The 14390-nt window shown below is 36.8% G+C and overlaps 1 protein-coding gene across 2 annotated transcripts in view; it reads right to left on the minus strand.

The window, feature by feature from the left end:
* Positions 1 to 403: 403 nt before the first annotated feature.
* The window catches only part of MYT1L (myelin transcription factor 1 like), a 129186-nt gene continuing 115199 nt past the window's right edge, over positions 404 to 14390 (minus strand). For both annotated transcript variants that reach the window (XM_061989713.1, XM_061989712.1), the window contains exons 17-20: positions 7224 to 7315; positions 5379 to 5482; positions 873 to 1016; positions 404 to 544 (exon numbers count right to left, since the gene is read on the minus strand). In XM_061989713.1, the coding sequence (XP_061845697.1) occupies positions 404 to 544; positions 873 to 1016; positions 5379 to 5482; positions 7224 to 7315 (481 nt within the window). The remainder of the gene's footprint in view (positions 545 to 872; positions 1017 to 5378; positions 5483 to 7223; positions 7316 to 14390) is intronic.

Here is a 14390-nt window from a genome sequence, read left to right on the forward strand (position 1 = left end):
TGTCATTCAAAGCTGTTTTTGTTTTTTGTCCATTTCAGTTCAAAATACTAAAACATTTAATCACTAAAGCATTAAAAAGAATTTACACTCTATTTATTTTGATCAGCTTACCTCTTCAGAAATATATATACCCCAAAAATGTGCATACATTAGCAGCTATAAACATTACATGGCATATCACACTATGTCAGCTTATATGAAAACGTACAAAATGTGAATGTATTCAAAAAACTATTCTGCAGTTACTATCTTTAAAGCAAGACATAAAATTATTATGAAGTCTTGTAAGCATAACACTGTTTCAAACAGAAATAAATATATAACACTTTCTGGTAAATTACAGCAGCAAAAAACAAGAGGCATCCTTTTTTTTAAGCAAGACTTTCGCCACTATAGCAGCTGTTCAGACCTGAATTCCTCTCACAGCCTGCTTTATATTTTCCAGTAGGGCTTTATTTTCTGGACTCTGATAACGATCTTGATTTGTATACATGTCCGTCAAAGTGGTCACGTAAGCATCAAAATTTTGTTCATTGATTGGTTCCTACGAGATATTAAATAGTAGTTCATATACAACTTTTATTTTCTTAATCGTATATTCATTTAAGCATAACATATTATCAAGGCATATTGCCACCATTTTTTATAATATTTAAAATGCCTATTTAGTTCTTACTTAATTTTACAGGATACACTGGAACAGGCCCTCCATGTCTTTGTTAGCAGTTAAATGTATCTTTATGGTTTCAGTGCTGTTACCACAAATATCCAACTGGTTGATGAAACATAAACATAAAAAAAAAAAAGACATCTATTGTATGAAGTGAACTGAAGATCGCCAAATTCCTTAACTTGTGCTCTCAATCACTTACCATATGTGGCAGCTGGATATTAGCTAGACTATGAATTAAAGACTGGCTTAAATTGGCCAATTCGTGAAGAAGAGACTCATTTTGCTGTTCAATTACTTTGTTCTCCTCTTCTATCGTCTTCAGGTTGCTCTCCATTGTGGTAATCTAAAATGGACAAAGTTGTGTACAATGTAATATAAGGCAAGCTGTTATAAAGCATGCGCTCTTCGAAGGCAGAGAGAATAGAAACACAAGGTAAGGAGAAAACGCTCTACTCATCCACACTCAAAAAGGTTTTGCTTGAGTCCACAAGTCTTATTTGTCATAGTCAAGGGTTTCTTATTCCTGCTGCAAGTTATATGACTTGTAACAGCTTGTTTTCTTAGTATTAGTAATAACGAATGAACTTGGATTTAATTCCCCTGCTTTAGTGCTTTCCTTCTTGAGCTGAAAGACATCAAGAAGGACCATAGTTCTGCAAGTTCACCCACATGGTTAAACACTTCTACTCCTATGAGTTTAACCTTAGGGACATTCTGCAGTAAGTCATGTATTTCTTAAATTTCCTGAGATATATATACATTGTTAGTTAGTTAAGCATGCACAGCTCCTTGTGGTGCTCTCTCAAAGTGGTTAACACTTTGCAAGTGTAATTTGACTCTATGTAAACTCACAGGGCTTCTTTTTTAAAGCTGAACAATTGCATGTTGCAGTGGTGTACGTAGGAATTCGGAAAGTTTTCTAAGACATACAATGACTTGCAAAACCAAAGGAACTGAAGAAAATGTGCACTGAGCAAAGACAGTGGCTCTTTGAGGCATGACTACATGTATAGATGAAGACAACTGAGAGTATGCTCTGCCTGTGTTCCCAGGTGACCAGACAAGTCAGCTCTGACCTTGCATGGTGCTCTGCTTGAGTAAAAAGTGTTGCTGAGAGGCAACTTACCTGATCTTGTGCAACTCATGGTGCTAATGAAGCTATGGGAATTTCAGATGAGCCCTGGCTCATCTAGCTACACTTTCCTCTGTAGACTTGTCCTTTCTACATTGGATGACAACTGTTAACATTTATTACGTGTACAGTGTCCTTTTGTGTGTGTGTGTAGGTTAAAATATCCATTGAGATGAGGGCAAAAAGAGAAGTGGAAAAAATGCCAAAAAACACAAGGTTTTCTTTTCTCAAAATGAGCTTTATCCATTTCTACATTGGCATAGATAGTGAACTGTGGGAAAAAACAATAAAAAATAAATGCTAATGGGAAAGCTGGTGGTTTGTAGGGTAGCAGCAGGCAGAAGGGGAAAAGGTTCTTAAGTGAACACTAACTTGACTATGGGTGAGTAAGTTTTAGGAAACTGTTGTCACAATCAGGTTGTTAAATGTTTCAAATTTTACTCTAGACCTAAAGTTTCAGTCTTTTTATGGAAACACAGCCTATTAGTTGACAGAAGTAACTGTGACACATGAATGTGGCTACATAAAATATCTTCGGGTATCTCTTACTTTGACTATAGGTGTTTATACAGCAGTTAATACAAGCTGTCAGTATTGCAGCAGCCTGGTTTTGTCACAATTAATTAATGCTGAGCTACTCGCACAACATATTATAGTAGGTAAAATACTTTCTTCAGCTTTGAAACTGAAAACATATCTTTCTCTCTTGTTTTGCTTTCATTTTTTTTATATTGGAGAGCAATGCTGTATGCAAATGTAAAACATCTTTCATATGTGCTTGTTAGAATCAGTCATACTCCAATATTTTCCCTAAAATCTGTTTTTATATTAGACCCAAGTGAAGAGTCTGATGTCAACGAAGGTCCTGTTCAGTATGGCATATTGCCTCTGCCTCACACTAAGTCAAGCAGGAGCTGTCATTTTATGGATTTTCTATTAATCTATGCACTGCTACTTGAATAGATCACTTTTTATGTGAGATGCTACCTTCAAATACAGTGGCAGATGATCAGCATATCTCACAATTTCAGTTAGTACCCATCTGTAAGTATCTTAAGTGGCATAATTATTGGATTCACTTGCTTAAAGGCTGAAATTTCTCTTCCCATGTTTCGCCCTAAAACAAATGAATGCTCTCTTATATTTATTCTGAAAACAGGATAACCTGTGGCTTCTATAAGAAATGTTTATTTGTAGATTTTTCTTTCTTCCTTCCTCTCACCTTTATGTGTTTCTGCTCCTCTCATGCTTTTGTACTTTGAACAAATTTACTAAGAAGATCTTGGATTAAAAAATACTTTCTTCAAAGTCTTAAGCAAAAAAAACATCTGAGTAAAGGGAAGCCTTATGAACACTTCATGTAAGAAAAAGGCTGCAGCATGACTTTTCACTTTATTAAGTATGAAAGATTCTACATAGAAGGGAAGTTCCTGTTGTAGGAAAAACTTACAATCATATGAGATGCAAATCCATACAAGGGTGTTACTGTCAATGTTCACAGAACTTCCACTATTTTCCCGTTGTGTATTCCCTGCCTGTGAACTCTCATTGAAATCTAGGATGCACAATGTTTTTCTAATGGTTTATCAACAAACATTTTGTTATGTTCAATAAATGTTACTGCTGCAAATAAAGGGGACTACTGACTTTGATAGTCTTAATGACTACAATATAACTATGTATAGGAAATGTAAATTGTTCAGGAGAGTGTATTAATTAAAAAATGAGGCCTCTGAATTTTTGTAAAGTTTGACTCAGCTGGTATTTTCTGCTAGTCATCAGTAGTTACTTGGATAAGAACAGGTATTAGATCAAACTACTCCGAGACTGTGGTATCTCTAGTGTAGGAAGAACAGGTTAGACAAGCATCTGTCAGGACTGACTTTGGAAGCTCTCAAGAGTAGGAAGAGAAGACGATGGGTGGACAAAAAAACCATTTCAGAGTCTCTTGTACCTCTATTTTCTAGAATTCTACTAATTATTTTAATGACAGTATAAGCCACTGAGTCATTCTAGTCTTTTTCTAAATCTGCTGCAGTAAGGTGTGAAAAGCATCAACTTGATGATAAAATCAGAATCTGTGTTTTGTTTTTTTTTTTTTTTAAACCAAGAATATGCAGTGGTCCCAGGTAGTGCCTGTCTGATTTCTAAGAATATGAAATGGCACTATGTAAGATGTGAAAGCTGGAACTGAGACCACTGAAGACTGGCTTCTGTACTCAGATCCAAACAAGGTGAAATTCCTAGCTAAATCTTTGAAGCTCAATACATGTTTTATGTCTGTGATAGTATCATCACGGATGTTGTGGGTTTTATTTTTAAATTAATCTAGAAAACAAACAAAAAAAGAAATGCAGAATGTTTTTGACAACTGGAGAATTTACCTAATGTAAACAGCCAAAATGCTTCTCATTTTCAAAAAATCTCAGCTAAATCAACCTGTATGTGAACAGCACCTACAGTGTTGCATTAAGTAAACATAAATACATATAATTTTCTTGTACTGATTATTCTCCTTGCTTTACATTCAGATTTTGTCCTCATTACTTTAAAGTTATATTGGGTTGTGTCAGAAAACTGTAAAAATAAGTGAAAGCCTATAAAAGCTGAACAATGACAACAGAACTCTGAATAGAGGCATAAAATAGAAGTGGGGTTTCAATGTTAATTTGGCTAAGGCTTAGAAGTCAAAGAAAGACTAAGTTGAAAAGGCAGATCCTGCCTTCTGTTTATGAGTATACAGGAGGAGGAGAGATGGTGCTCTTCTCCACAAGCAGCAGACAAAGAAGTAGCAAGGAATGATTTACTCTGTTTCCATCAAGATGAACTGGATGATCACAATCATGGGACTAATGGCTGATAAATGGTGGGAACTGAGGTAAATCTCACTGCTGGTGTCTGTGCTCAAATCATGTGTAGAAAAAAGCACCAGAAGCTATGTTGGACATGGGAAAATACCAGGGAAAGAATTAAATTTCTTTCTTTCTTTTGCTTTTTCCATCCAGTTTTAGGACTGATGAATAATGAGAATAGCCTAATGCTAGGTTTTTTTTGGTTTTTTTTTTCTCCAACAAATTTATGTGGAACCTTAAAAAAAATAAATTGACTCGGTGGAACCATTACTGCTGCCAAGGGCTGCACTTACTGTAACATATGTAACAGGTATTCACTTCCCTATCTAAATTTCCTCTGTAAGAAAGACCTGGAAAAGCCATGTTGTTCACCTGGACTCCTTCACCTTGTAACTTATGTTAGTGACCATGGTGTTACATGAGATTTTAACTGCTGTTACAAAGATATAGCCTTATCAAGGGGAAATAAAATGCTGACCATGACAGGTTATCTTTTACCATTATTTTAAAGAACATTTTTTGCTAAGCTTTTTGTTTTTTTTAAATGCTGGTAACTGATGGGAAAATTTCAGAATGGAGGTTGTTGTCTGATTTTGACAGATAACAGTCAGGAATCTTAATATGTAAGAAACGTAAAAGGAAAAAAATACATATCCCATATTTCTTTTACTCAGTCATGTAAAAAAAAGCAGATGAATTTAGGGCTTCATAAAACTGTTACCTGAGTTCTGAGTTTAATCATATCTGCTTCCATCTGGGAGTTGGATTCATTTAGTTCTTTGATTTCTTCATCTAACTGTTTAATTTCTTCATCATTTTCTATACCTGTGTGATATAAAAATAAAAGAGGTGTTAAAGTAATTAAGCTTTAAATCAGACTTCAGTGAATTAATTATTTCCATACTTGAAAATAAATTTAATTCAAGTCAAAGTATTAAGTAAAAAAGAAAGAGGAACTGTTCTTCAAAATTCTCTTTTGAAGTTAAACCAACTTATTTTCCGCTACTTTTCTTTTAAAAATTGCTGTAATTTTCCAGTGAGAGTGTTGAAAATGCCTAGAGGATCAATAAGGCACACCATTTTCTTTATATGTACTGATTTTACTTTGTTTTATAAGAAATGCACCTGCAGCAACAAATTCTGCTCCACCGCCATATGCAACTTATTTGAAAGACTGTGTTCACTTACGGATCTTCTGAAGGAAAAGAAAATGTCTGAACATGCTAATCTTTTTTATTAAAGCATTGTCAAAATCAGTTGTAACTAATTCAAGAGATTTTTGTTTTACAACACAGTGAAATTTTCTTGATGTACAGTGATATATTGTGATTCTATTGCTGCTCTTAATAATTTCATGGTTCAGAAGGGTGTTATTAAATAATGACACACAGAATAACTTGGAAGCGATTTCCGAGTTCTTACAGAATAAACATTTATAGAATAGATTTTTAAGGATATCTGCATTTTTAAGGATTCAGACAACAATAAACTGCAAAGATCTTATTTATTTATCATTTTAATTACTATAAAAAGTATAAAACAGTCCTGGGAAAAGATAGATCTGTTTTCTCTCAAGCCTCAACTCTTAAGTCACAGAAACTGCTGATCTCACTCTTTTGTTCTTACTCTAGTGAGAATCCTGCATACTTTTTCCCATAGTGCCCAAGTCTAATAGGAAACATGCTGTGTGTTCCTGTAAATATCCATATATCACTTCTTAGGGCCTTCTTCCTGTGCATGGCAGATACAGTTTTCGATACTTCCCAGGTTGCAAAGAAAATTACATCCAGATCTTCCACTTCCTGGTTACTAGCTATTGTACAGAGAGCACTGCCTCCAGCTGTGCTGGCAAAGTAGGTTTAAATGCCTCCTGCACTGAGCTGCAATGCTTTGTGTCTCAAACATAGTCAATACCAACAGTTAAGAAGGCATGCACAGTCATAGTCTAAGTGACTACATGAAGTTTTCCAAGAAAACTCAGGTCTTAGGCACCTCCCAGACAATCCTTTTTTGCATTATTTATTTGAACTGAATCACCTACATTTTGAGCTTATTGCACTTCAACTATAGGATACCATCCTGTCTTTCATCCAAGGTACTTTCATCATCTTCCTTGCAACTCAGGGTTCCCAGGAAGGCAGATTATTGGAGACGAAATGGCACAAGGACACACATCTGCCACAAGTTGCAGAGACACAGCTCCAAATTAATTCAAGGGAGCTCATGAGGACCTGACACTCTGGAAAACAAGCCTTTTTATTTTCTGAATCATGCAAAAATATAAACTCAACTACCCACCTTTGATGAATGAGATGTGAACCAGAAAATTACAATGGTGTATTCTACTTCAAAATATCTTAGGGGTTTAGATTTACATGGACATAACTCAGACCAGCCTGATCCTGCCTCAGATTTCCACAGCATAAACCCCATTTCACTTCTATTGACAGTGAATTTACTGTTTATACACAGGAGATTTACACATGTAGGAAAAAGAAGCCAACAGAGTAATGACAACTTTAGTTTACAAAGAAGTAATATTTAAAGGTAATGATTAAAAATTTACCATTACTGGCCCGCTGCTTTATTGTTAGCATTTGTTCTCCAGACAGCTTTGCTTTCTTCATTGCTGAAGTAGCTCTGGGGCATCCTGATAAACTGTGAACAGTAAGGAGCCTGTTAATTTTGATAGGTCATTGAAAATAAATCTGTGGTACAAACTTGTACTAAAAAGAATATCAGAGACAAAATTTACCTTCACTGCCTAGCACCAAAAAAGTGTGTTAGTCTGAAAAGAAAATACTTACCAGTAGTGATTTCGTGGTTTTATTCTTTCTTCCAAATTCTTTTTGCATAAACAGCTAATATAAAAGTCAGATATATCTTGTAAAACTGTAAGCCAGGGAACAACACTTCAATTTTCTGAAGACGCAATGCTCTCATTAAAAAGTTTTATTTTAAAAACAGTTAATATGCAAATATTCCTCTTTGAATTTACATGTCCCCACTTTAAACTCCCACCCTTTTAATTCATATATTTAAATATGGAACTGAATGCTAAGAGAGGGGATGTGACCCACAACTCACATCCAAATGAGTAACTCTTATCAACTATGCTTTTCTTTGTGACTATCACCCACTGAGCTGGCTATATTGCCTTTTTCCTAAACTGGTTCTTATAAAGGCAGTAACTTTGTGTTGAAGCCCAAGAGAAGTCATTCCCATAAAAATGACCTTGTCTTGATGAGGAACATGTATTTCTTATAATGTATTTGTTACACGTATGGATGTAGACTCAGTTCTTGTCTCCCACACTGCCAAAATATTAGGCTTTTTGATGAGATTGTACAAAACAGTTTGACAGCAAATGCAGTCTTAGCAGGTTTTATTGTAAAGATAAAAACAATGGTCAGACAGTGCTCACTATTTTACAAATAATTGTACACTCCAAACTATTCCCTCTTTCAAAATCCCATATTTACTGCAGTTGCAGTATTACAGATGAGAGAAAACACATACTCAGTATAATTTAACAATGGATTCTGAGCAAGCTTCAGCAGTGAAGGGAATTTGGAAACTTAATAAACAAGTTCCTATTGCTTCAATGTTTAAGGTTTAATAGCCATTGAAACTGAGTAATGTTACATCTCATTGCATACAGTCGCGTGTTTCATATTTAGAGGAAATTTTTAATTGTGGAGATCAGATTCAAAGCTAATACTCAAATAATCTCTGTACTGTGGAACAAGTTTCTGAGGAATGTGGTATCTTTGATTAAAAGCATTTATTTAAGTCAAGACCCAATTTTCTACTATATCAAGTCCTCTAATTTAAGCATAATGTTTAATTATTGAAAATGGTTCACTGAAAAGCCTGGCCTACTATTATCAAATGCAGCCATCCCAAAAGAAGACATTTTTTCCAGAAAATGTCTTTAAAAATATCCTTTTCTCAGCAAAAGAATCATTGTTCAATATTTTATACACCTCTGTTACTGAGAAGATACATAACAAAACAATACTAGTAGTATCAAGAAATAGCATGATCTAGCAGCTTTTCACTGTAGCCTAGGTGGTGGGATGCCAGATTACTGTTTCAAGCTCTGCTACAGACACAATAAGTGACTGTAAAGAACTGTCCTCTAGAAGTGTCAGAGGGAGCCTTGAGGAAGATTAAGGAGGAGAGGATTATCTGTTTGAGGAAAAAACAATTGGCACAGAAAAAGGAATGAAGATAACAGTATATGCAAAGTTTAATCATCATTTAATCAACATTTTTTGTATCCTTTGCATTGATTTAATGAATATCCTCGTATTTTATCCATGCTCTTTTTCAAGAGATAGCATCATAGGGTATTATAACCACTATTAGTTTACTCTCATCTTGTTCATCTGCAGCCTTTTCCTCTCTAAAAGTCTTGACTGATGACAACCTAAGGAATCCTTTAAAATAAAATTATCCCTCAAACAGCCTGTAAGAGCAGCATCCAAACTCTAAACAGACCAATAAGAAAGCTAGATGCTAGACCTGCATACCTGAAAATGCAGAATAATAATGAAACAAACAATAAAAACATATTCACTAGTATTAGAAATGTACTATGAAGTTAAATGTGCCTATGTCCAAACTTTGTTGCCAAAACCCAATCTTATTGCCTAGCTATAGTTATAAACACCTAATTTTGAGGACTAAATCTGTAGATATCCTCTCAGTGTGTCTGATAGATTACTTTTCTACTAGTATATTCAGTCTGCTCTAGATCCCAGAATCATAAAATCACAGAATCGCAGAATGGTAGGGGTTGGAAGGGACCTCTGTAGATCATCTAGTCCAATCCCCCTGCCAAAGGAGGTCCACCTAGATCAGATCACTCAGAAACATGTCCAGGGAAGTTTTGAAAAAATCTGGAGAAGCAGACTCCACACCGTCCCTGGGCAGCCTGTGCCAGGGCTATCACGATAAAGAAGATTTTCCTTATGTTTAAGTGGAACTTTTTGTGTTACAGCTTTTGTCCACTACCCCTAGTCCTGTCACTTGAGAACACAGAAAAAAAGTGTTGTCCCATGCTTGACATGCATCTTTTAAATACTAATGAGGTCCCCCCTCAGTCTACTCCAAGCTGAACAGCCCCAGTTCCCACAGTCTTCCCTCATGAGATGCTCCAGTCCCCTGATCCAGTGGTCTGGCACTGGACTCTCTCCAGCACTTCCCTGTCCCTCTTGAGCTGGGGAGCCCAGAACTGGACACAGGACTCCAAGATGAGGCCGCATCAGGGTACAGTAGAGGGGGAGAAGAACCTCCCTTAACCTGCCGCCCACACTCTTCTTGATGCATTCCAGGATGCCATTGGCCTTCTTGGCCACGATGGCACATTGCTGGCTCATGTTCAGTTTATTATCAACCAGGACTCCCAGGTCTCTCTCTGCAGAGCTGCTCTTCAGCAGTTCGACCCTCAGCCTGTACTGGTGCAGGGGGTTGTTCCTTCCCAGATGCAGGACTCTGCACTTGTCCTTGTTGAACCTCATGAGGTTCCTCTCTGCCCAACTCTCAAGCCGGTCGAGATCCCGCTGAATGGCAGCACAGCCTTCTGGGGAATCAGCCAGTCCTCTCAGTTCAGTGTCAACAACCAACCTGCTGAGGGTACACTCTGTCCCCTCATCCAGATTGCTGATGAAGACATTGAATAAGACTGGCCTCAGAACTGAGTTCCACTGGTTGCCTGTGGAACTCCACTGGCCACAGGCCTCCAACTCAATTCTGTGCCATTGACCACCACCCTCTGGGCTCTGTCATTCAGCCAGCTCTCGATCCATCTCAAATCATGCACTCACACTGATGCCCCAGGTGCAATGTCCCCTATTTGCACTACCAAGCTTTTTTTACATTTTTATATTTTACAAAATAGAGTGGTCATATTCCAGCCATCTAACAGCAATTGTCTCTGGCCCATGCTGTCTCCACTGGAAAGATCTATTTCAAGGCTAGACACTTATATACCTCTGCTGCAGTGCAGGCACATTGGCACCAGATGTCTTCTGACTGAACTGGAAAAAGATATCTGGATCCTCTGCTCTGTTCTTTCAGGAACTCTTAGCGAGTTGTTCTGCATGAATTATCTACCTTTTTCTGGAGGCATCCAGATGAGTCATGAATTAGAGAGAGGACAGGCAAAGGGTTGCCTACCTTCAGGCCTACGAGTGAGGATGCAGAAGGCTTACATAACCTGTGGTCAGATTAGGTTTTTTCTTATCCACTGGTGATCTAATTCAATATGGAAAGACCGAAGAAGTCTTTGACCAAAAGCACTTTCTTTCTATGCAACTGCAGACCCAAACCATAAGCTTCCTTTTTTTGCTTATTTGACTCATGGATTTAACGTATACGTCATGTATCACTGACTACTTTTAGCCTGTTATGTGTCTGTCCTTAGAATATGCCCTTAATAAACAGAAGGTCCTAATTTTTGCTGTGGTTTTACACAATTTAAGAAAGCATTCAAAATTCCCAGAGGTACCAAATTCAACACACAGGAAGATGCCAAAGCCAGGCCCTACCATAGTTTCACCATAGTTTTTTGCTGGCAAATCTGTCTCTCCATTAATTCATATTGTATTATAAGTGGATTGCCTAAATTTCCTGAGCCAGGCACTTACAACTTCAATGAAGCAGATACTATTAGTCACTTAAATCAGAGGACTGAGTTCTATTACAGTCTATTTGACTTGGCTAAACTCTTCAAAAATTAATAAGACAAAGACAGAAATATGTATCCCCTTTGTTCAGCTCTGTTCTTAATTAAGTTACCTAAAAAATACTTTAAATAATTAAAAAGGTAAATTAGGATGTTTAGAATATGTTTATACCTCTTCCCTTTTATCTTCTTGACTATGTTTATTTCTCCTGAAGGTGACTGCTTTTTCTCTAAGTTGAGAAACAACTAAAAGACAGCAGGACATATTGAAAGTAAGATGAAAAACATGGCTAAGTCAGTATTATACTAGAAGTGAGCTGTTGCACAAACACTGAATCTCAAGGAGGTGCAAAGTTAACCAAAACACTTGAACTGAGATCCCAGTGAGACTGGCAGTGGCTCGCAATTTCTAGAATACTGGGGAGAGTAAAAAGAGACAGAAGACAAAAAGGAGTAGTTATGATTTTACTTGTCTCAAATATCTTGAGATTTGTCTTCCTATGACTGGCAAACAAAAGAGAACAAGTGACAGCCAATTCAGTGCTTTAAGAGTTAAAGTATGCTTTAAATCTGTCAAAAATTAAAGAAAAAAGAGTAAAAGAAACATGCTAGCTAGTACGTTTGGTAAGGATAATACTTATCCTTATATCAAGTTTAAAGCCTTTACAGTTGATGCCTGTCATAGATTTTCTGTTAGAGGTGTAACTAATGCATAATCCTTCTTTGGTTTATGTTTTATATTTTAACAAACCTTACACTGACTTTGACACAAACATGGAATTCTGCATCTTCTTGATTCCAGCAAAGAATTAGTAAAATTAATCACAGTTATCTCACTTGCTACTGCCATTACTCTCATACACATGAGAAATCATGCAAAAGGAAATATAAGTACATTTGGGTATTCTTTCCATAATAAAAAATGAATAAGGCTTTCTAACAATGTTGGTGGGGGTACTGCTGTAATAAATAGAGTATAAAAAATACTGAGCCACCATTTATCTCTGTCAGATTGTGGATGTCACAGGACTTCAAGCTACAACATTTTAGTGGGTCTGTGAGAAGCACCAATATTCAACTCCTGGCTCCCTCTGAGTTCCTGATTCAGTAAGAACTGAGAGTTGCTTCTGCCACACAGACAAAGTTATCAACAATGAGCTGATCATCACCAGCACCTTGTCTCATTGAGATGCAATGTGTCTTGGCTCTTGCTGAATTTCTACTGTTGGGTTTAATCTCTTATTTGAGAAAGAAAAGTATGATCTGATGTATCATCCTTGAAGGCCAACCTCTGCCATAATTTACAAAATACTACGAAAAATGAATGAAACTGTTAAAAGTGATCTAGGGTCAGATCCTGCAAATGTCCTCTAAGGCATGTGTTAAAATTTGAGGTCTCAATTTTTGCTGGTTGGCTGGAGACTTCTGATATGGTAACACATCACTTAAATTAGAAACATGCTTTTGCTGCACATGGGTGCTAAATGGAGAGGCACATGGCTGGGACCTGTCATACAGCTTTGCTTTGTGGGACATGGCACTGTCCACGCAGCAGACATTTCTACACGCTACCCATCTGTAGGACTGAAAGGTAGGAGGGATGACTGGGTTTTACACCATGCAAGTTCAACCTGCATTAATCAGGCTTGTTTCTATAGGAAGATTTTATAAATGGAAGCATGCAGAGCTAGAGTGCCAGTAGCCATATAAACTCTACAAAATAAGGTCCATCCATACGTACACTGACCTCTTACCTGAACTGGCCTTAAGAGCAGTGAAAATCCAAATCATCTAGAAGGTATGTAGAAAGACTACATGCAGGAATTAGGCTAAATGTTGTTTGCCTCTGTTAGAGTTGAACACAACGTGAAGAATGCATTTTCTTTCTTGTTTAGGGCTGTGATTATATTATTGCAGCCTATGCCTTGCCATATATGCAGTGGATTTAGAAAGTAAGGTGAACTAGGTCTCAAAATGAAAGGAAAATTAGTTGGAAAGGTACATCTAGCTAGTATTTAGTGCCCATTTACCAATTTAGTTTAAAAACAAATAAATATTGGCTAAAATCCTGAACTGCTTCAGCAATGTAATTTCACTACCTTCACAGATGCAAACAAGAGAGGTGCCAGAGTGGAGGATCATTGATCAAGTGGAGCAATTGTCTGGATGACTGATTTTAGTTATCTGGGTTCCAACTGTGCTGTTAAATACATTTTTTGCCTCAGCAGACACATGCAGTCTGGTCCCTCTTGAACCTGAAGGAATTGTACTTGGCTTGTCAAGTGAAGAAAACATTTTCCAAACAGACTAGAGATGTGAAAAAGGAGGAGCCAAAGGTCAAATAAAATGCAACTTTTATATTTGGTGTGTGAGGTGATAAAGTTTACTAAGAAAGGATAGGACATAAAGAAACCAGAGCCTCAACCTGGAGTACTCAAAAAGCACCGTCAGGGCCAGCTTTATAAACACTGTAAGATGTTTATAGATTCACCACCACAGTGATTTTTCAAAAAGTTAAGAAAATGAAACACTTTTCCTGTTTATTAAAAATAACATTGTCCACAGACTACAGAAAGGAACAAGTAACATTAAAGGGACCTCTTTTAACTAATGATAGAACCAAAACAAGCCCCAGATGTAAACCCTTTTTAAATTCAGGGAAATATAGATCACAGTGAAAACTACTGTTTTGTTTTGTTAATGGATTACTTTTATGGACTTACTTTTATGACTAAGGTCTTGAGCTACTTGATAATGTTTGAAGTTCAAGTTAAGAGATCAAACTCAATGATCAAAGTAGCCCTCTCCTTGTTTTAATCCATGAACCTCTCATTTTTTCTATGTTGAAGGATATCAGCTTTAGTGATTTCCTTATTCCCCTGAGTAACTTCTGCTATACACCTTGAAGGATGAAATACTCTACGCACAACTCCAGCTGAGATAAAAGGAACCCTCCCTTGCCTAGTACTCATTTTTATTTACATTCAAGGGTGACTGTCTTTTCCCCAGCTTCTTACTGAGCTGTGAAGTAAAGGGAGTCCA

Source organism: Colius striatus, chromosome 2, assembly GCF_028858725.1.
Source record: "Colius striatus isolate bColStr4 chromosome 2, bColStr4.1.hap1, whole genome shotgun sequence".
NCBI classification, from domain to species: domain Eukaryota; kingdom Metazoa; phylum Chordata; class Aves; order Coliiformes; family Coliidae; genus Colius; species Colius striatus.